We start from the raw sequence: 21,424 nt of genomic DNA, 5'->3' as shown, positions 1-21,424 counted from the left end.
GCGAGTCAGGAGGCTGCAAACTAACCCTAACCAGGAGGCTGCAGCTCATAGAACCAGAGTGATGAAGAATAACGTTCAGCCTCACCTGAAACACACCTGAAACACGCCTGAAACACACCTGAAACACGCCTGAAACACACCTGAAACACACCTGCTGGTCTCATTCACAATCTCCACTTTACTTTCCTTCTGTTTATTTTCTGTCTTTGTAACTTTCGGCTCAGATTTCCTCGTTAATCTGAGAATTAATCTGCGACTGTATTATATCTGAATGTCGAGTCTAAAAACAGTGAAGCTCAAAACGATAAAACAAACAAACTAGTTTTCTGTTGAAGTTCAGACGTTCTGTGATTCTGTAGATTCTCTACCAACAAAAAGCTTTAAAGACGTTTCTCATCGGGGCAAAAAATAAAAATAAAAGACATTTCATGGACGACGCCAGATGATTTAAGCTTGTTTGCAATATTTCTTTTTCACTTTTTAAAGTTATATTTTTATTTTTCTCTCTTAATTTCTGTATTATGGATCTTTTTACGTTGTAAAATTTTATTTCTGCTTGTGTTTTTGTGACTAGTTTATTTTTTGCTCCCTGTACTGTTGTCTATATTGCAATATCGCTGTTGTTAATAAAGTAAAAAATAAAAATAAAAAAACAAACTGTCACATCTATGTATAAATTATCAAACTGATTCTGTCTGAAGCTTAAAGTCAGAATCTGTTCAGCAGGTTTAGTTTTACTGAGCTGATAAACATGTGACCCTCCATCAGTCATGTGACCCTCCATCAGTCATGTGACCCTCCATCAGTCATGTGACCCTCCATTAGTCATGTGACCCTCCATTAGTCATGTGATGTCTCTCCAAGTGCAAACGAGAGGGGAACACTTAATCTGTTGCACCACCAGGACGAGTTTAGAGTCGTACCATTGAGGAGGGGAGCATATTAACAGACGGACTGGGAACAACAGGGGACAGTTTATATTGTCGCACCAACATCAGATTCCAATCAGTGACATCACTCCCCTCAGTAGCCTCTGATTGGTCTGTTCATCTCTGACATCACTGGAGGCCAGAACCTGCTGAGAGCTAACATGCTAACAAGTGTTAGCATGTTGGCTAGCTGTAGTCCAGACAGCTAGCGAAGATGTTAACACATCGGATTGGAGCTACAGAGTGAGGATGGTATTAGCAATATTAACCTATCAGTTAGCATGTTAGCTAACTGAAAGTGTAGAGTCAGGTTAACTTTAGCAGTATTAGTCAGTTAGCATATTAGCTTAGCAAGTTAGCCTGTCAGTTAGCATGTTAGCCAGCAGGTTAGCCTATCAGCTCAGCAGGTTAGCCTGTCAGTCAGCATGTTAGCTCAGCAGGTTAGCCTCAGTTAGCATGTTAGCTCAGCAGGGTAGCCTGTCAGAGAGTATGTCAGCTCAGCAGGTTAGCCTGTCAGTTAGCATGTTAACTCAGCAGGTTAGCCTATCAGTTAGCATGTTAGCTCAGCAGGTTAGCCTGTCAGTGAGCATGTCAGCTCAGCAGGTTAGCCTGTCAGTTAGTATGTTGGCTCACCAGGTTAGCCTGTCAGTTAGCATGTTAGCCCAGCAGGTTAGCCTGTCAGTGAGCATGTTAGCTCAGCAGCAGCAGCTCGTCATCGCTGCTCTCCGTCCTCCTCGCTGCCTCCAGACAGGCGTCGGGGATCCGAGCTGTGTGCACCATCCCGCAGTGTTCACAGGGACCGCTGCTGCCTCCTCGAGTGCTGTTTCCGTGGTGCTGGCGATGGGCGTGGCCTGTGGAGGAGGGGTGTGGCTCCAGCAGGGACTGTCGGACGTCACCAACCAATGAGGAGGAGGAGGAGGAGTCGGAGTCGGAGACAGGAATCAGGAGCTCCACGTCTTCCTCTTCCTCTCTGCTCCCTCGTCGCTCTGCGGCCTCGACCCTGCCTCTTCCTGTCTCCAGCTGGCGGAGTGGACTGTGGTTGGTCCAGGTCTGGTTCTGCTGGTTCTGGCTGGTTCTGGTCAGGGTCCTGGCAAGGCGGTGCAGGTTCTGGGCTAGGCGTTGCAGGGCAGAGGTGGGTGGAGCCGAGGCATTGCCATGACACTCAGGGTCTGGACTGGAAGTTACCACGGCAACAGGGCTAGATGGGGGTGGGGCCTCTCTGGGACGGTCTCGGACTCTGTCGCGGCCGGGCGCCGGGGTCACGGAGGTGGCGGATGTCGTCACAGATACAACGGCCTCCACAGCGCTGGAGGGCGGGGTTTTCTGTGGGAGGGGGGCCACAGGCCCACCCACTGCGCCCACACCACGCTCCCTCCCCCGCTCGCCCTCCGTGTCCGTGTCATCTGAGTCCGGAGACAGCAGGTCTGAACCAGAACTCCCAGTGCTCCCAGTTCCAGCGCTGTCCTCCAGGTCAGCAGAGACCAGAGCCAGAGAGCCGGACCGCCGCGACCTTGAGAAGGTGAAGAGACGGCGCCACAGGTTGCTATGACGACCAGTAGACGGGAGGCGCAGAGAGGTAAAGCCGAGCTGAGAGCGAACAGCCAGACGGAGGTTCTCCAGGACGGACGCCTGAAGACAGAAACACAAATAAAGTCAAGCAGCTGTCGGTTTTCACAACGTTTACTCATGTTAGAGCAAAAAGTAAAGGTCTCTGTTTCCCCCCGTCACTCACGTCCCCGCAGAACTTTACACCTCTCTAAAAAAAACCTGTAATAATCATCATTAGTTTCATTAATTAGTTCTAATCAGTAGTCCTCCTGTCATGAACTATGTTTATTACTTTATTTGATCTTTTTTTCACTGACACTTCAATAAAGTTGTTTAATAAAACAGATAGGATTCTTCCTGTGCTTAGCCCCGCCCATCAGGCACATCTGACCAATGAAAGGAGAGAACGTTCTCAACTGGCCTTCAGTGATGCTGGAATGCGTGAAAGGAAACCAGCTCATCACTGCTCCGTCCTCCCCTGAACCAGAGCACTGACAGAACCTGAACTGTGCGTACCTGGCTACCAGAGCACACTGGGAAGTCCTCCACAGGTGGAATCAATCCCTGGGCAATCAGCTGACCATACGAGGGCGGGGCTTCTCTTCTCAGCAGCTCCGCCTCCACTCTGGACAACTGGGTCTCAAATGACCTGCAACAACCAATCATAGAGCTCACAAGTCAGGTCAAGTCAGTTTTATTTATACAGCCCCAAATCATAACAACAACCAATCACACAGCTCACAACAACCAATCAGAGGCCATGGAGGTGACTCACCTGCGTTCGAACATGCGCAGCGAGTAGAGCTTGCAGGTGCAGCCGAGGGCAATGACCAGCAAGAGGCCACAGATCAGGCTGCCAATGACGGCGGCGGTGATGACTCTGGTGGGAACGATGACGGGACAACTTTCCTCATCACTGCCGTCACCACAGTCGTCCTGCGCATCGCACACCCACGACTCAAACACACAGCGGTTATTCTGAGGTCAGAGGTCAAACACACAGCGGTTATTCTAAGGTCAGAGGTCAAACACACAGCGGTTATGCTGAGGTCAGAGGTCAAACACACAGCGGTTATGCTGAGGTCAGAGATCAATCAAACACACAGCGGTTATGCTGAGGTCAGAGATCAATCAAACACACAGTGGTTATTCTGCTAGTGGGACAGAGGTCAGAGATCAGGGTACCTTGCAGTGGAAGTTGCCCGGCTGGCAGAAGAAGCAGTTCTTCTCATCGGACCCGTTGGGGCAGCGGTTCTGGTAGTTGCAGCGATCTGATCGGGGGTAACAGGCTCCGTTCCTGGAACAGGGGAACTCATCCTCCTGACAGGCCGAGCAGTTCAGCTCGTCCCGGCCATTGGGACAGTGCCAGTACCCGTCGCAGCGCTGCTGCTCGGTGTAGCAGCCCCAGTTCCCACCACAGGGAACCTCCCAGGGCAGGCAGAACCCGTCCACCTTAAGAACCGAGAGAGAACCAAAAACAAGTCCAGTCCACCTTAAAAATACCACCTGCTTAACCAAAACCCATCCGCTATAAACCCAACAGGAAGTACACACCTGGTAAGTGACGTTGAACCCTCTAGCAGCATTGATCTTGTCGGCGTAGAAGTGAACTCGGAGCTGGCCAGACGATGAAACCACGGCGACCGGCGCTCTGGAGTCGAAAGCAGTGAGAACCCTGAGGAGACGGCGAGGGTTCTCCTCCAGTCCGTCGTACACCTTCACATAGTCACCATAACCCGTTCCATCGAGTTTAAAGTCAGTGAACCGCAGGATGACCTGCAAGAGGAGCATCAGATGGTAGGTTAAAATTATTCAGAGTTTGAGGAGCAAGAAGAACTGGTCAAAGGTCAGAGGTTACCTTCCTGTGGTCTCCGGTGTCAATCAGCCAGGTGCAGTTACTTCCTGGAGGATAGAAGTCAGGGTAGTTTGGTGAGCTGAAGGAGCCGTAGAAGTTCCTCAACCATTCTCCACAAGTGGGAACGTCACAGTCGATCTCATCACCAAGATCCTGAAAAAAAACATCATATAAACTGTATCAAACATTTAAAAGGTCCTGGAAAAACAAAGTGCATATAAACAACTATATCACACTCATGTTGAAACAGAGGGACTGGTCTCAGCAGGGAGCAGACACAGATTGAGGATCTTGACGGATGGAGGAAGGAACTCTGAAACCCGACTGAAACATCCTCCATAGAGGAGGCAGAGCTGCAGGACTTGGGGGAAGAGTTGTCCTTAGGGAATTATAAAGCTCTACATGATTAAGGCTCCACAAAGGATGATGTTCACCCTAAGATACTGAAAGCTCTGGACATTAGGGGGCCTTCTTGGTTGATGCCTCTTTAGTGTCACTTGGAGGTTGGGGACCATCCTTGTGGACTGACAGACCAGGTGTATCAGGGTTCCTCGCTGCTCAGACATCATGGGAAAGCTTCGGTCAGGCTGCTGATTGGTTGCTGAACCTCGGGTTCAGTTGATTCTGTCGTGGTACAGAGCACCAGAGTGAGAGCTGTTTGTATCTCAGCAGGTTCTCAGTGGCTGTTGGACTCAGACAGGGTTCCTCTTATGATGATTCTGTTTGTGGTTTTCAAGGGTAAATCTCTCAGTGTAGAAAAGGTATTTTGATAAAACTGAATAAGTGTGAAAGGGATGAGAGTCAGGAGCTCCAGGTCTGAGGTTACAGGGCTCTGACAGGACAGTGGAACACTGAAGTTTCCTTGGCAAGGTGTCCAGACTCATGGACGCCTAGTTGTGGAGGTTTTCCTCTGTTCTCCAATTACTTCAAGGATGGAACTGATAGTAAAATTGATGTTTTTAAGGTCTTCTTAGCAGCATGTTTCCAGCTGTGACTGATGTTGTCCAGGTTTACAATGTAAACTAAAACACACAGGTCAACACATGCAGGCTGTCGTCACATATTTATTCATTATTATTATTGGTTACCATGGTTAAACATGCAGGCTGTGTGACTGTCTGGCAGGTGAAGTGTATTCTGGGTGAAGGTTTTACCTGGCAGTCGATGCTGCCGTCGCATCGCAGGCTGTGCGGCAGGCAGGTGTAGATGCGGGTGTAGCGGGACAGGCAAGGGAACTGGTTCAGGCTGCAGGGCTGGAAGGAGAAGGGAGAGTCCACACACAGCTCTTCGTCCGAGTTGTCACCACACTCATCCATGGAGTTACAGCGCCACCAGTCTGGGATGCACTTCCCATTAGAGCAGTGGAACTGGTCCACGTCACAGCTGGAAGCCTCTGGCTTACCTGCAATAACAAGGTCCACACAGACCCTCAGAGACCTTCAGAGAACAGCAACAAGGACCACAAAGACCCTCACAAACCCTCAGAGACCTGCAGGCCCTGGGAGTCCTGATCCTCACCAGAGATGTAGGAGAGTCTGAACCCCTTCCCCGTCAGACTGTCATCAGAGTGGAAGTGGATCCAGACATGGTCCTGGGAGGAGATGTAGGGAGGCGGAAGGGAGGAACCGCAGACCCGCAGTCCGTCCAGGTTCCTGTAGCTGCTGACAGACATCCAGTCTGAGGAGCAGCGGTGGGACCCCTGCAGGTCGAAATCCTGGAAGCTGAGGGGGACAGGACACATCAGACCTCTGACCTCTGTGGCTGGTGCAGTTACCATGGAAACAGCCATGTTACCTGATGGTGACGGTGTCTCCAGGTCGGGCTCTGATGTTCCAGCTGCAGTTCAGTCGGGCCGGATACTGAAATGGCCAACCAGGGCTGGTGATGACACCACTGGAGGCCCGCAGCAGCTCCACCCCCTCCCCACAGGCTGAGAGACAGACAGGCAGAGAGACAGACAGGTCAGAGACAGATACAAAGAGAGAGCAGCACCTGCCCCTGGTCCCCCTCCCCACCGACAGCAGTGGAGCTATGAAGCATTAACTGCCCCTGGTCCCCCTCTCCACCTACAGCAGTGGACCTATGAAGCAGAAGCTAACTGTGGTCCCTCTTCCCACCTACAGCAGCGAAGCTACGCAGCAGTAGCTGACCGTGGTCCCCCTCCCCACCTACAGCAGTGGACGTATGAAGCAGTAGCTGCCCCTGGTCCCCCTCCCCACCTACAGCAGTGGACCTATGAAGCAGTAGCTGCCCCTGGTCCCCCTCCCCACCGACAGCAGCAAAGCTACGCAGCAGTAGCTGACCGTGGTCCCCCTCCCCACCTACAGCAGTGGACGTATGAAGCAGTAGCTGCCCCTGGTCCCCCTCCCCACCTACAGCAGTGGACCTATGAAGCAGTAGCTCACCGTGGTCCCCCTCCCCACCTACAGTAGTGGACGTATGAAGCAGTAGCTGCCCCTGGTCCCCCTCCCCACCTACAGCAGTGGACGTATGAAGCAGTAGCTGCCCCTGGTCCCCCTCCCCACCTACAGCAGCAAAGCTACGCAGCAGTAGCTGACCGTGGTCCCCCTCTCCACCTACAGCAGCGGACGTATGAAGCAGTAGCTGCCCCTGGTCCCCCTCTCCACACACAGCAGTGGAGCTATGCTGCAGTTGTAGCCCAGCCTACGGCTCTGTGTGGTATAAAGGAGATCTTTGCTGTCAGATCTAGCCAGTAAAACAGGGTAAATCACATATTTGGTTAAGGTCTCTGTGCTATTTATATATCACCAGTAGATTCTCCTTATTTTGATGAAGACATTTTTGAAACTCTCCATTAGGGCTGTAGTCTGCTGGTCGATTAGTTGGTCGATATGCTCTCATCCGAAGATTCGGAACAACCTTAAATCAAATTGTCAGGGAGGTAGTGCATCTCTGTCAGGACTTCTTTTTTTCCTGCTGTACCGAAATCGTACCGAACCGTGAACTTGGTGTACCATTACACCCTGACAAAATTCCAATTAAAATCTGGCTTAAAATATGTGACGGTGTCATCCTGCCCACTGCGCTGTATGGTAGTGAAATCTGGCGTCCACTCAGTCATCACAGCTAAACCTGCTGCAACAAACATCCAACACAGTCTTTACATGCAGAGTTCAGCAGATACATTTTACACAGAAAAACACTGAACAAATGCAGATACCTGCTGATAATTAACACTTAAAAGAGAGCACTTGAATGTTTTAATCTCCTTAAATCCAGCCCCCGAGACCCCCTCCACTCCAAAACCCTCCAAACCAAGAGCTGAGCCCAGAAAAGAGTCCCCCATGTCAGCTGGTGCTGAGACTAACTGCCCCTCTCAGACACACTCTGACCAGTCTCACACCAGCACTGCTTTCCAAACACCAATCACAGTCAACCAAACTATAACACAATGTAAAGAAACCAGTCTGCTTAGATATGTAGATCAGACTGTTATGTGATGAACTGGCAGAGACAGAACCTAACAAATACTGGCTGAGTGACCACGAACTGCTGATCCAACAGGACGATACAAAACATCACAGCAACTAAAAGAAAACACAACATGTGTCACTGTTGGACAGGTGAGATGCACTTCCTCCTACAACATAAAACATTCAATGAAATAATCAACATTTATTCTAAAAAGTTCAACTCTGTAATCTCACATTTCAAAGAGCTTAATGAGCTCTCAACATTAAAAAGACACGACACACACACACACACACACACATACATGCATAGGATATATTGTGTGTGTATATACACACACACACACACACACACACACACACACACACATACATGCATAGGATATATTGTGTGTGTGTATATATATATATATATATATATATATATACACACACACACACACACACATACATGCATAGGATATATTGTGTGTGTGTATATATATATATATATATATGTATATATATATATACATATACACACACACACACACACACACACACACACATACATGCATAGGATATATTGTGTGTGTATATACACACACACACACACACACACACACACACATACATGCATAGGATATATTGTGTGTGTGTATATATATATATATATATATATATATATATATATACACACACACACACACGAAGTTGAGTGAGAGAGAGAGAGATTTAGTTTGTGTTGTCTTTCGTGTCTCTGACGTGTCTTTGGCTGATCAGTTGTGACCTCACCGTTAGAAATCCCGGACACATAGACGTTGTCGTTCCTTTCAGAGGCAGCAATGCATCCTGGGAAACAGAGTTAACAGGACAGAAACAGGAAGTTTGTCAGTGTGCAGGGTCAGCCATGTTTGTTTACTACCGTATCCACGGAAACGCTCTCATTAGCTTTAACCGGTTTGTAAAAACATCCTTGAGGACTCCTGACAGGAAGTTACAGCCTGTCTCTATCTGTTCAACACCTGGACACACCTTGAAACATCTGTTCAACACCTGGAAACACCTGGTTCACATAAGTCTCGGTCCAACACTTCTTAGGACTGTTCAGCGGGCCTCTCTATCATCCTAATTTTGATCATATTGTTATAATCAATAATAACGTAAATATGCAAAACTTATTTTAATCTGGTTAGGCCCACTTTTACAACTCCTGAACATTCCTGACGTTAAAGTCTCTTCTATCAATTTTGGTCTTTTAATTGTGGTTAATTGATAAGACATTTGTCTTTTTCTTTACTGAAACCTGGCTGAAGCAGGCCTGGCTGGAGCTACCCAGGCCAAGACTACGTCCACACTAATACGTTTCCATTTTAAAACAGCGTTTGATGTCTGTCCATGTGAGCGTTTTAGCTTTAGAAATAATCTCTGTCCCTGCTGCATCTCGCAGGCCTGCAGCGTTCACACACTGTTTCTACATTGACTGTATATAAATATTAATATACAGAAAGGAATGTTTCATATCATTCCATTATAAATGTTATTTATATGTAGTTTAGACAGTAAAAGGTTAAGAAGCATGTGCTCAATTGTGATTAATAAATAAATAATATGTGAGGTGAAAGCGTCTTTCTGTCTGACAGGCCTGGTGGGGTCTGGTTGGGGATCCTTCTGTGTCAAACAGACACTCTTCACACAGGACGGATTTTTATAAATACTGATTATTCTGCCAGTTAAAACCCACTGTCACGACACCACGTTCCCCAAACGAGACAAACAGCGGCGCTCAGGCTGATCACAGCAGTGACACTTCACGCCTGTTACATGTTCTACAGACACTGAAACTATGGTGAAAGATGTGACGGTGCTGATATGATGTCAATATGACTATCAACATCATTTTCACTGTCTGTTTTTGCACGAGGCTGAAGGAGCAAATCACTGCTCTTCAATCAGGAAACAAGGAACGCAACAAAATAATAGATGTTTTAAATGTAACTGAGTAGTTTCTACTAATGTTCACAACAGCAAGGTCACTATAAACTCAGTAACATCTCCGAGGAGACGAACATGTTGATAAAATAAATGTGTGTGAGTGTGTGTATAGTGTGAGTGTGTGTATAGTGTGAGTGTGTGTGTATAGTGTGAGTGTGTGTGAGTGTGTGGTGTGTGTATAGTGTGAGTGTGTGTGTGTGTATAGTGCGAGTGTGTGTGTATAGTGTGAGTGTGTGTGTATAGTGTGAGTGTGTGTGTATAGTGCGAGTGTGTGTGTATAGTGTGAGTGTGTGTGTATTGTGTGAGTGTGTGTGTGTGTATAGTGTGAGTGTGTGTGAGTGTGAGTGTGTGTGTATAGTGTGAGTGTGTGTGTGTGTATAGTGTGAGTGTGTGGTGTGTGTGTGGTGTGTGATTGAGTGTGAGTGTGTGTATAGTGTGAGTGTGTGTATAGTGTGAGTGTGTGTGAGTGTGAGTGTGAGTGTGTGTGAGTGTGTGTGTGTGTGTATAGTGTGAGTGTGTGTATAGTGTGAGTGTGTGGTGTGTATAGTGTGAGTGTGTGTGTGTGTATAGTGTGAGTGTGAGTGTGTGTGAGTGTGAGTGTGTGGTGTGTGTGTATAGTGTGAGTGTGTGGTGTGTGTATAGTGTGTGATTGAGTGTGAGTGTGTGGTGTGTGTATAGTGTGTGATTGAGTGTGTGTGTGTGGTGTGTGTGTATAGTGTGAGTGTGTGGTGTGTGTATAGTGTGTGATTGAGTGTGAGTGTGTGGTGTGTGTATAGTGTGAGTGTGTGGTGTGTGTATAGTGTGAGTGTGTGGTGTGTGTATAGTGTGTGATTGAGTGTGTGTGTGTGGTGTGTGTATAGTGTGAGTGTGTGTGTATAGTGTGAGTGTGTGTGTGTGTGTGAGTGTGAGTGTGTGTGAGTGTGAGTGTATAGTGTGAGTGTGTGTATAGTGTGAGTGTGTGGTGTGTGTATAGTGTGTGATTGAGTGTGTGTGTGTGTGTGGTGTGTGATTGAGTGTGAGTGTGTGGTGTGTGTATAGTGTGTGATTGAGTGTGAGTGTGTGGTGTGTGTATAGTGTGAGTGTGTGGTGTGTGTATAGTGTGAGTGTGTGGTGTGTGTATAGTGTGTGATTGTGTGTGAGTGTGTGGTGTGTGTATAGTGTGAGTGTGTGGTGTGTGTATAGTGTGAGTGTGTGGTGTGTGTATAGTGTGTGATTGAGTGTGTGTGTGTGGTGTGTGTATAGTGTGAGTGTGTGGTGTGTGTATAGTGTGTGATTGTGTGTGTGTTGAGCGTCTCTTTCCGTTGCTGTTTAATCGTTTACTCAGTGAAAAGTGAAAAGTTGTGGCAGTAAAATGTTTTTTGCATTAGTGGTGAAGAGAAACCGACTCTGATGGAATAAATAATGACGTGTTGATGGAAACCAGTCTGACCAGTCGCTTCTTTTAAGGCAACCAATCATATATTAGAGGGTTTCCTCCTCTGACTGGTGCTCATGGTGACAAACAAATGCTGGTCTATCATACAGCAGCGGTTACAGTGCTAATATGCTGTCAAGATACTGTTGTCATAGAAACAAAACCCATGCTGGGATGATGTCTGGACACATCTCTGCTATACAGACCATAAACTATTACCAGTTACCGTGGTTTGTTCCACTCGGCTGGAATCGCTCCTCTTCAGTCGGTAGTCAGGCTACTCACTACTGTCACTACTGTCACTACTGTCACTTTCAGCCACGCTTGTTGTTATTATGACGTCATGACATCAACAAGTCAGATACTGCCGTTGCCATGACAACAACTTCTTTTATCATATTCAAAATGATACCGATATGCAACGTCCTGCTCTGCTCAGCCTGCTGGTTGGACCCCATTCAGGACTGAAAACAGGAGGGACTGGTCCTGGTCCTGGTCCTGGTCCTGGTCCTGGTCCTGGTCCTGGTCCAGGCTGTGGACCGTCTCCTCTCTCAGGTGTTTTAAGTCCCAGCTGAAGACTTGTCTTTATGCTGGAGTTATTGTCTACAATATTTTGATTTGTGATGCCTTTAGACTAATTTTTATGGTTAGAAAATATTAGTTATAGAAACCTGAAACTCTTCAAAAACACAGTAAAACTTCAGATCAGGTTTTCATAGAACATTTCTAGAACAATTAAAACCAACAGTATTTACAACACTAAGGTGTTTCCAACTAGTGAACATCTGTGGAGAAACATTAAAGGACGAGTTCACAATTTTTCGAGTGTGTCCTTAACCAACAGTCAGTCAAATGAGCATTAAAGCTGTGTTTCTTGCTGTAATCATTCCTCCTGTTCATACTGACCATCAGAAGATCCCTTCATAAAATCCACAGTCCTCCTTCTGTGCAAAAATGTATTTAAAGTTTATCTGAAGCTAATATGAAGCTTCAGCGTCCAAATGAGTCAAATCAAGTAGATATCTTTCAACGTTACAGTCTTTTTAGTGCCAAAGTCCCTCTTTTTGTTACTATACTTCCACCTGCAGCTCAACAGGGAAACACTGTCCGAGGAAACACAAAGAGGGAATTTGATGCCAAAAAGACTGTAAATGTGTCAGATATCCACTTGATATGACTAACTCAGACTGATGAAGCTGAATAGAAGCTTCACACAGACTTTAAATGACTGTGTGGACACACTGTGGATTTTGGCCTTTGAAGGATCTTTTAATATCCAGTATGTATAGGAGGAATGATTACAGTGAGGAAAACCTCTTTTACTGCTCATATGGACGCCTGACTGATGGTTTAACACACATTATGACTGAATGTAACACACGAAACAGAAGAAGAAGTGTCGGTTTGTCTTCATGTTAACTTACAAAGAAGAATAAGAGTCAAAGAGAACCAAAAACAGGTCAATACTCTGTATCAGCTGATCCTGAGTCAGTGAACTCACCTGACAGCAGCAGCAGGCAGATGCAGGCTGAGCGGCTCTGCCTGCAGGCGGCTCTGAGGGCCATAATAGCACTGATGATGATGATGAAGGTGATGAAGGTCACTACACAGCAGCAGCTGGAGGAGCTAACAGCTGCATGTCACCACTAATCTAATAAAACCCAGCTGAGCTCTGTTAGCTTAGCATCTGCTACACACACAATAACTGTCCTCTCTGCTATAATCTATCTATGCTAACTATGCTAAGCTAAGCTAACGTCTGGTGGAACAAAGACATCTGCCTGCGGCTAGCTCCGGCTAACAGCTAACGCTAGCTCCGACCAGCTGTTAGCATAAAAGACATTACAGCAACATCTCAGCTCAGTGTGAACACAGCGAATCATGACGGAAACTATTGGATCTGTGTTCAATAAGAAGCTAACTTTAGCTGCCAGGCTAACTGGCTGCTTCTCTGAGACAGATCATCAGAAGCTAACAGCTAACGGAGCTAACAGTAACAACACTGGCCGAGTAGCTGGAACATGCTAACGGAGCTAACGTCCTCCCGGGTTACACCGAGCTGACCCGAGCTAACTGTGCTATCCAGGTGTGTGGTGAGCAGCGCGAGCTTCTGACAACATGTCCACAGGTAGATTTAGTTGTTAGCTGTTAGCCGTTAGCTGCTGATGCCGAGCTGAACAACAACAGTCTGCAGCAGCTGCTTCGTGTGTGTGGGTAAGCCCCGCCCTCTGTGTGTGTAAATGTCTGTGACGTCACGAATTCCGAATTCCTCCAACAACACTGAACGTCTGACGTCATATATGTGTATATACATATGTATATATAAATAATAGATAGAGATATAGATACAGATTTATATTTGCTGGCAGCAACACACACATATACAGACTGGCTGAATATATCGGTTCCCTTCCACCTTTAAAAAAACAAAAAAACAACTAAATTTTCTCTGCATTAAGTTGAAACTGACAGAAGTATCTGTGATCCATCATTCTTTATTTGACATTGAATATAACTGAAACTTTGCTTTTGATTTACAACATATTATTTAATACAATAAAACAAATGAAAATAGCCAAAAATAACTTAATATTTAGTAGCTCAGCCTTTGGAGGCAATAACTGCAGTCAAGCTCTTTCTGTGAGTCTGAATAAGGTTTCTACTCTTCTTCACTGGTAGTTCAGCCTCTTCTTGATCAAACTGCTCCAGTTCTCTCAGGTTTGATGGCTGCCGTCTCCCAGCTGCAGGTTTCAGCTCTTTCCACAGATGTTCAACAGATTCAGATCAGGACTCATAGCAGCCGCTATTCTGATGTATGTTTGGGGTCATTATCCTGCTGGAAGACTCATGACCGAAGACTCAGCTTTCTGACACTGAGCTGCATGTTTCGCTCCAAAATGCCTTGATAGTCTTGTGATTTCATTGTGCTGCACAGATTCACGAAGCAGCAAAGCAACATCCTCCATGTTTCACAGTAGACATGCTGTTCTTTTCTTTGAAGGCTTCATCTTTTCTTCTGGGTCGGTGTGATTTACCAAAAAGCTCTAGTTTACTTTCATCTGTCCAAAGCACATTCTCCCAGAAGGACTGCGGCTTGTCAACATGCATTTTAGTAAAGTCCAGTCTGACTTTGTTGCGTCTCCCTCTTAGAAGTGGGGTCTTCCTGGGTCTTCTACCACGGAGCCCATTTTCATTCAGACAGTGAAACTATTGTACCTTGAACTTGAAGATCAGCTTGGATCTGTATTGAAGTTTTCTTTGGTTCTTTCTCCACCATTCAAACAGTTTTCCTCTTGTGACCACGTCCAGAGATGTCGGCTGCAGCTCCATCAGAGTTAAACTTCTTCATAATATCGGCAGCAGTGGTCACAGGAACATCGAGCTGTTTGGAGATGATCTTGTAACCTTTACTTGTTTGGCTGTTACCTTTTCTCTAATGTCTTCAGACCGTCTCTAGTTTTCCTGTTTTCAATGTTCAGTGTGATGCACAAACAGCAGAGTCACTGGCTGCTGAGTGATTATAAGACTGAAAACAGCTGTGATACTAATTAAAACTCAATAGTCTGCTTAAAGTATCACTACAGATCAATTATTTCTCACAACATCTAAAGGGTACCAATAATTTTGTCCATGAACACACATACACACACACACAGATATAGAAAGAGATATATTGATCTAGATATGATGAGCATTAGAGTAACGTGACACCATCTTGACATCGTTTTATACTCATTCCAGTTTGATTCTGATTGGTTCAGCGGTTTGAGGTAAACTTATTATTCAGTATTTATTAACTGTAATGTTAGTGATGAATTCAGCACAGCTAAGAGGAGAACAGAAGCTGATTCTACACATCCAGATGTTCAACATGAGACGAGCTTACAGGACGTATTTATGGAACAACAGGTTCATACTCTGCTACTTCAGCTGTCCGATATTATTTCTTATTGATTATTGGTGATGTGTTTGGATTTTAGGATTGTTTAGTTTTTATGTTGAATGTCTTTCTTTATGTTTGTCTTTTAAAATCTTGGGACGATGTTTTCACTTTAACATGTTATCCATATATGTCACATCAGAAGAGACGGCAGATATCACATCATCTGGGTACAGACAATGTTTTTACCTTATTTTACTGAACACATTATAGCATATTTAATGCATGAATATGTAATAAACACAATCTGATAACAACATCACTGAACATTAAGTTACTAGAAACGCTTTGACTGGATTTCACAGAAGAAGAGATGATGTGTCCTGCGTTACTCTCTCGCCCCGATGATGCGTTTACTCCTCGCTGGATGTTCGCTCTGTGACCTCATGTCGTCACATGTTCATGTCTGCATGTCTGAGCTGACCCCCCCCCCCCCCCCCACAACCTGGTGGTGGTGAAGCATCTAAACATCCGACCGCGACATTTTGCTTTGAGTCGTCTGTGATCGGATCTCAGCAGCCGTTCATCAGACGCTCTGTGAATAACTGTAGATAATAATTATATCTTCTGCTTTCATCACAACTTTATTTAATCTGAATTGAATTTATTGTAAATTTGTTCCTTTTTTTAATCTGAGTGAACTTCAGAGTGCGTCTGTTGAATCTTTCCACAGATTCTCCTTCAGTGAAACTTTAAACATTCGGTAGTTCATTTCATCACAAGTTCTGTTTGAAAAAGTGATTTTATTTTGTTTTCATCAAAGTTTCTGTTGATGAATCGTCTCTGAGCTGAGAGACTGAAGCTGCTGCTCAGCGTTTCTCTTCTTCTTCCTTCAGTCGGATGTTTGTTTCTTCTTCTCTGTACAGAGTTTGTTCTGAAAGTTTCTCTGAGTTTAACACCTGGACGTACCTGCAGGATTTATGACATCATAACTAGTTTGGAGCCAATCATAGTTCAGTATGTAACTGACACAGTGTGATGTCACGAACACTTAGAATGAACTTAACAGTGACGGAGGAACATCTGGAGTCCAGCAGGAAAACTGTTACAGATTCACAGATTCTGGGTTTGTACATGAAGGAGGAGACGATGATCTCAGAGTTCAATGAGGTCACTGAACTTTTTGTGGAAAAACAATGTCGGACTAAATTATTATTGGACGTAGAGTCTTTTAAAAATGTCTTAAAACACATCTGGAGGATCTTTAAACATGAAATCGAGAGTTCATTTAAAGAACAAGCTGTTCACATCTGCAGCTGCACAGCTACGATGATGTCACAGCTACGATGATGTCACAGCTACGATGATGTCGCTACTGCTGCTGCTGAAGACGAAGATGACGACGATGATGACGAGGAGCTCCCGGCGTAGCGCTGCACGAACTCGTGCAGACTGTAGACGCTCCCCCAGCCGACGGCGGGCTCCATGCTGATGAAGTCGTCCAGGTTCATCTGAGAGTCTGAGAAGGAAACGCATCATTAGGATGACATCATGAAGAGGTCAGAGGTAAACAGGTGTAGTGTTACAGCTGACATGTGACCTGTGGTTTGTATGGGGGGGTAGGATGGGGGGGGCATCCTCCACGACCCGTCGGCGTCCTTCATGTGCGACCGATCGGAGGCGAAATTCATCAAGTAACTGTCCGCAGGTACGACACGCAGCCTCCTATCAGAGGGCAGACAGGTGATCAGCTGACATAGCAAATAACCAATCAATGGTCAATCCCACAATGCACCTGGAGGCTCAGTCCAGCAACTGCTCTCAGTGTTTTACCTGTGGTGTTCAGGTGTTCAGGTGTGTGTTACCTGTGGTGTTCAGGTGTTCAGGTGTGTTACCTGTGGTGTTCAGGTGTTCAGGTGTGTGTTACCTGTAGTGTTCAGGTGTTCAGGTGTGTGTTACCTGTGGTGTTCAGGTGTTCAGGTGTGTGTTACCTGTGGTGTTCAGGTGTTCAGGTGTGTTACCTGTGGTGTTCAGGTGTTCAGGTGTGTGTTACCTGTGGTGTTCAGGTGTGTTACCTGTGGTGTTCAGGTGTGTGTTACCTGTAGTGTTCAGGTGTGTGTTACCTGTAGTGTTCAGGTGTGTGTTACCTGTGGTGTTCAGGTGTTCAGGTGTGTTACCTGTGGTGTTCAGGTGTGTGTTACCTGTAGTGTTCAGGTGTGTGTTACCTGTAGTGTTCAGGTGTGTGTTACCTGTGGTGTTCAGGTGTTCAGGTGTGTTACCTGTGGTGTTCAGGTGTTCAGGTGTGTGTTACCTGTAGTGTTCAGGTGTGTGTTACCTGTAGTGTTCAGGTGTGTGTTACCTGTAGTGTTCAGGTGTGTGTTACCTGTGGTGTTCAGGTGTGTGTTACCTGTAGTGTTCAGGTGTGTGTTACCTGTGGTGTTCAGGTGTGTGTTACCTGTGGTGTTCAGGTGTGTGTTACCTGTGGTGTTCAGGTGTTCAGGTGTGTGTTACCTGTGGTACGCTGGTTTGATGCCGCGGTCAGAGCGCAGGGCGTGGGCGGCATACAGCTTCAGGCTGCAGGGAAACGACATCACAGAGTCCAGATCATAAACTAGAGCTTCCGGCCCGCTGACCTGCAGCAGAACCACGTGGTAATCCTGCAGGTACACGATGACATCACAGCTGTTAGTATCAGTGACATCACAGCTAACACTCAGTGACATCACAGCTAACACTCAATGACATCACAGACCCAGATCACCGGCTGGTCTCCATGTCCCGACTTCTGCTTCCACAAAGGAACCTGATGGAGAACAAGCGGAGAACATTTCAGCCCATGTTTAAAAAACATTATAGAACCTGACCAATGTTTTATAGAACCTACAGATGTTTTATAGAACCTGACTGATGTTTTATAGAACTTGACTGATGTTTTATAGAACCTGACCAATGTTTTATAGAACCTACAGATGTTTTATAGAACCTGACCAATGTTTTATAGAACCTGCAGATGTTTTATAGAACTTGACTGATGTTTTATAGAACCTGCAGATGTTTTATAGAACCTGCAGATGTTTTATAGAACCTGACCAATGTTTTATAGAACCTGCAGATGTTTTATAGAACCTGCAGATGTTTTATAGAACCTGCAGATGTTTTATAGAACTTGACTGATGTTTTATAGAACCTGCAGATGTTTTATAGAACCTGCAGATGTTTTATAGAACCTGACTGATGTTTTATAGAACTTGACTGATGTTTTATAGAACTTGACTGATGTTTTATAGAACCTGACCAATGTTTTATAGAACCTGACCAATGTTTTATAGAACCTGCAGATGTTTTATAGAACTTGACTGATGTTTTATAGAACCTGCAGATGTTTTATAGAACCTGACCAATGTTTTATAGAACCTGCAGATGTTTTATAGAACCTGCAGATGTTTTATAGAACCTGCAGATGTTTTATAGAACTTGACTGATGTTTTATAGAACCTGACTGATGTTTTATAGAACTTGACTGATGTTTTATAGAACCTGCAGATGTTTTATAGAACCTGCAGATGTTTTATAGAACCTGCAGATGTTTTATAGAACTTGACTGATGTTTTATAGAACCTGCAGATGTTTTATAGAACTTGACTGATGTTTTATAGAACCTGCAGATGTTTTATAGAACCTGACCAATGTTTTATAGAACCTGCAGATGTTTTATAGAACCTGCAGATGTTTTATAGAACCTGCAGATGTTTTATAGAACTTGACTGATGTTTTATAGAACCTGACTGATGTTTTATAGAACTTGACTGATGTTTTATAGAACCTGCAGATGTTTTATAGAACCTGCAGATGTTTTATAGAACCTGCAGATGTTTTATAGAACCTGACCAATGTTTTATAGAACTTGACTGATGTTTTATAGAACCTGCAGATGTTTTATAGAACCTGCAGATGTTTTATAGAACTTGACTGATGTTTTATAGAACCTGCAGATGTTTTATAGGACCTGCAGATGTTTTATAGAACTTGACTGATGTTTTATAGAACCTGCAGATGTTTTATAGAACTTGACTGATGTTTTATAGAACCTGCAGATGTTTTATAGAACCTGCAGATGTTTTATAGAACTTGACTGATGTTTTATAGAACCTGCAGATGTTTTATAGAACCTGCAGATGTTTTATAGAACCTGCAGATGTTTTACAGAACCTGCAGATGTTTTATAGAACCTGCAGATGTTTTATAGAACTTGACTGATGTTTTATAGAACCTGCAGATGTTTTATAGAACTTGACTGATGGTTTATAGAACCTGCAGATATCTTCTAGAACCTGACAGATGCTTTGAAGAACCTCAAAGAACCTGACAGGTATTCTCTAGGACCTGGCAGAGATGGAGAGATGTTCTCTAAATGTTCTCTAAATGTTCTCCTGTGAGTTCTTACCATTCTGTTCTCATTAGAGATGAAAACCGCAAACACTTGGTCCAGTGGAGCAGTTCTCTCCGTTCTGACAAACTCACAGAGTTTCCAAACATTTTCCTCACTGCAGAACAAGAACAGTAGAACCAGTTAGTAGAACCAGTTAGTAGAACCAGTTACTAGAACCAGTTAGTAGAACCAGTTAGTAGAACCAGTTACTAGAACCTGTTAGTAGAACCAGTTAGTAGAACCAGTTACTAGAACCTGTTAGTAGAACCAGTTGGTAGAACCTGTTAGTAGAACCAGTTGGTAGAACCAGTTAGTAGAACCAGTTACTAGAACCAGTTACTAGAACCTGTTAGTAGAACCAGTTAGTAGAACCTGTTAGTAGAACCAGTTGGTAGAACCAGTTAGTAGAACCAGTTAGTAGAACCAGTTAGTAGAACCTGTTAGTAGAACCAGTTAGTAGAACCAGTTAGTAGAACCAGTTACTAGAACCTGTTAGTAGAACCAGTTGGTAGAACCTGTTAGTAGAACCAGTTGGTAGAACCTGTGTTCCACCTTCCTTTGTTCACATTTCTGTTCTTATTTTGAGTCAATATTTACCAGTAGCAGTATTAGCAGTATTTGTAGTACTTGCCAGTAGCAGTATTAGCAGTATTTGTAGTACTTGCCAGTAGCAGTGTTAGCAGTATTTGTAGTACTTGCCAGTAGCAGTGTTAGCAGTATTTGTAGTACTTGCCAGTAGCAGTATTAGCAGTATTTGTAGTACTTGCCAGTAGCAGTGTTAGCAGTATTTGTAGTACTTGCCAGTAGCAGTGTTAGCAGTATTTGTAGTACTTGCCAGTAGCAGTATTAGAAGTATTTGTAGTACTTGCCAGTAGCAGTGTTAGCAGTATTTGTAGTACTTGCCAGTAGCAGTGTTAGCAGTATTTGTAGTACTTGCCAGTAGCAGTATTAGCAGTATTTGTAGTACTTGCCAGTAGCAGTATTAGCAGTATTTGTAGTACTTGCCAGTAGCAGTATTAGCAGTATTTGTAGTACTTGCCAGTAGCAGTGTTAGCAGTATTTGTAGTACTTGCCAGTAGCAGTGTTAGCAGTATTTGTAGTACTTGCCAGTAGCAGTGTTAGCAGTATTTGTAGTACTTGCCAGAAAAAGTATTAGCAGTATTTGTAGTACTTGCCAGTAGCAGTGTTAGCAGTATTTGTAGTACTTGCCAGTAGCAGTGTTAGCAGTATTTGTAGTACTTGCCAGTAGCAGTGTTAGCAGTATTTGTAGTACTTGCCAGTAGCAGTGTTAGCAGTATTTGTAGTACTTGCCAGTAGCAGTATTAGCAGTATTTGTAGTACTTGCCAGTAGCAGTGTGTATAAATGCAGTTTTCGCGGCTCGGTGTGATTCTGTCTTCCGGCGCCATGTTGGTGTCCCACCGAAAACACTCCGTCGGAAACACGTACATGACGTCATATCCAGAAGCGTGTTAAATGAAGTATAATTACTGAAGCTTGATGATGATGATGATGATGATGATGATGATGATGACGACGATGATGCTCTTTCACAGTAAAAGCTTGACTTCAATCGATGAGTTTGATCAGGACTTCTGATCCTGAACTTTAACAGCAGGCTTTACTTTGTTTTATTTGGAGAATCTGAACCGGAAGGAAATTAGTCCTGCGGACAGTCCGCATCTGAACTGACCGGAAGTAGAAACAACAACAAACAGCAGAGGTGGAGTCCTGAATCACCATGGCAACAGCAGACATCAAACACACATCCGGTTTAGACGTTTATGAACGTTTTGTGACGTTGGAACAGAAACTTTATTTAATGAGTTTATGTGAATATTGAACGTGTTGATTTACAGTGAAGAGATTCAGTTTTCTTCTTTTTAGTAAAATCTTGACGTCTCAAAGACGAACTGCTGACTGATGTATATAAAATATACACACATATTATATTTCGTGTTCCTGC

The 21,424-nt window shown here is 44.6% G+C and overlaps 2 protein-coding genes across 2 annotated transcripts in view; both read right to left on the bottom strand.

Moving 5' to 3' along the window:
• The window catches only part of lrp12 (low density lipoprotein receptor-related protein 12), a 14,103-nt gene extending 719 nt beyond the window's left edge, over positions 1 to 13,384 (bottom strand). The window contains exons 1-12 of the mRNA XM_067611798.1: positions 12,653 to 13,384; positions 8,538 to 8,594; positions 6,127 to 6,262; positions 5,851 to 6,053; positions 5,487 to 5,734; positions 4,336 to 4,485; positions 4,032 to 4,253; positions 3,663 to 3,929; positions 3,253 to 3,455; positions 2,994 to 3,126; positions 141 to 2,558; positions 1 to 80 (exon numbers count right to left, since the gene is read on the bottom strand). The exon at positions 1 to 80 is cut by the window's left edge and continues 719 nt beyond it. Coding sequence (XP_067467899.1) covers positions 1,620 to 2,558; positions 2,994 to 3,126; positions 3,253 to 3,455; positions 3,663 to 3,929; positions 4,032 to 4,253; positions 4,336 to 4,485; positions 5,487 to 5,734; positions 5,851 to 6,053; positions 6,127 to 6,262; positions 8,538 to 8,594; positions 12,653 to 12,716 — 2,622 coding nt within the window. The 5' untranslated portion in view covers positions 12,717 to 13,384 and the 3' untranslated portion in view covers positions 1 to 80; positions 141 to 1,619. The remainder of the gene's footprint in view (positions 81 to 140; positions 2,559 to 2,993; positions 3,127 to 3,252; positions 3,456 to 3,662; positions 3,930 to 4,031; positions 4,254 to 4,335; positions 4,486 to 5,486; positions 5,735 to 5,850; positions 6,054 to 6,126; positions 6,263 to 8,537; positions 8,595 to 12,652) is intronic.
• A 2,430-nt stretch (positions 13,385 to 15,814) lies between these two features.
• Positions 15,815 to 21,110, bottom strand: ntaq1 (N-terminal glutamine amidase 1). Its single transcript, XM_067611801.1, has 6 exons — positions 20,802 to 21,110; positions 19,476 to 19,571; positions 17,784 to 17,834; positions 17,543 to 17,688; positions 16,632 to 16,756; positions 15,815 to 16,550 (listed from the first exon to the last, which is right to left on the bottom strand). Exons 1-6 carry the CDS (start codon positions 20,907 to 20,909, stop codon positions 16,390 to 16,392), a joined length of 687 nt encoding a protein of 228 aa, XP_067467902.1. The 5' UTR covers positions 20,910 to 21,110; the 3' UTR covers positions 15,815 to 16,389.
• Positions 21,111 to 21,424: the final 314 nt, after the last annotated feature.

The sequence above is a fragment of the Thunnus thynnus genome, chromosome 15 (genome assembly GCF_963924715.1).
Source record: "Thunnus thynnus chromosome 15, fThuThy2.1, whole genome shotgun sequence".
In the NCBI taxonomy this organism is placed as follows: domain Eukaryota; kingdom Metazoa; phylum Chordata; class Actinopteri; order Scombriformes; family Scombridae; genus Thunnus; species Thunnus thynnus.
The sequence above is the reverse complement of the archived record's forward strand: the minus strand, read 5'-3'. Positions and strand labels throughout refer to the sequence as shown.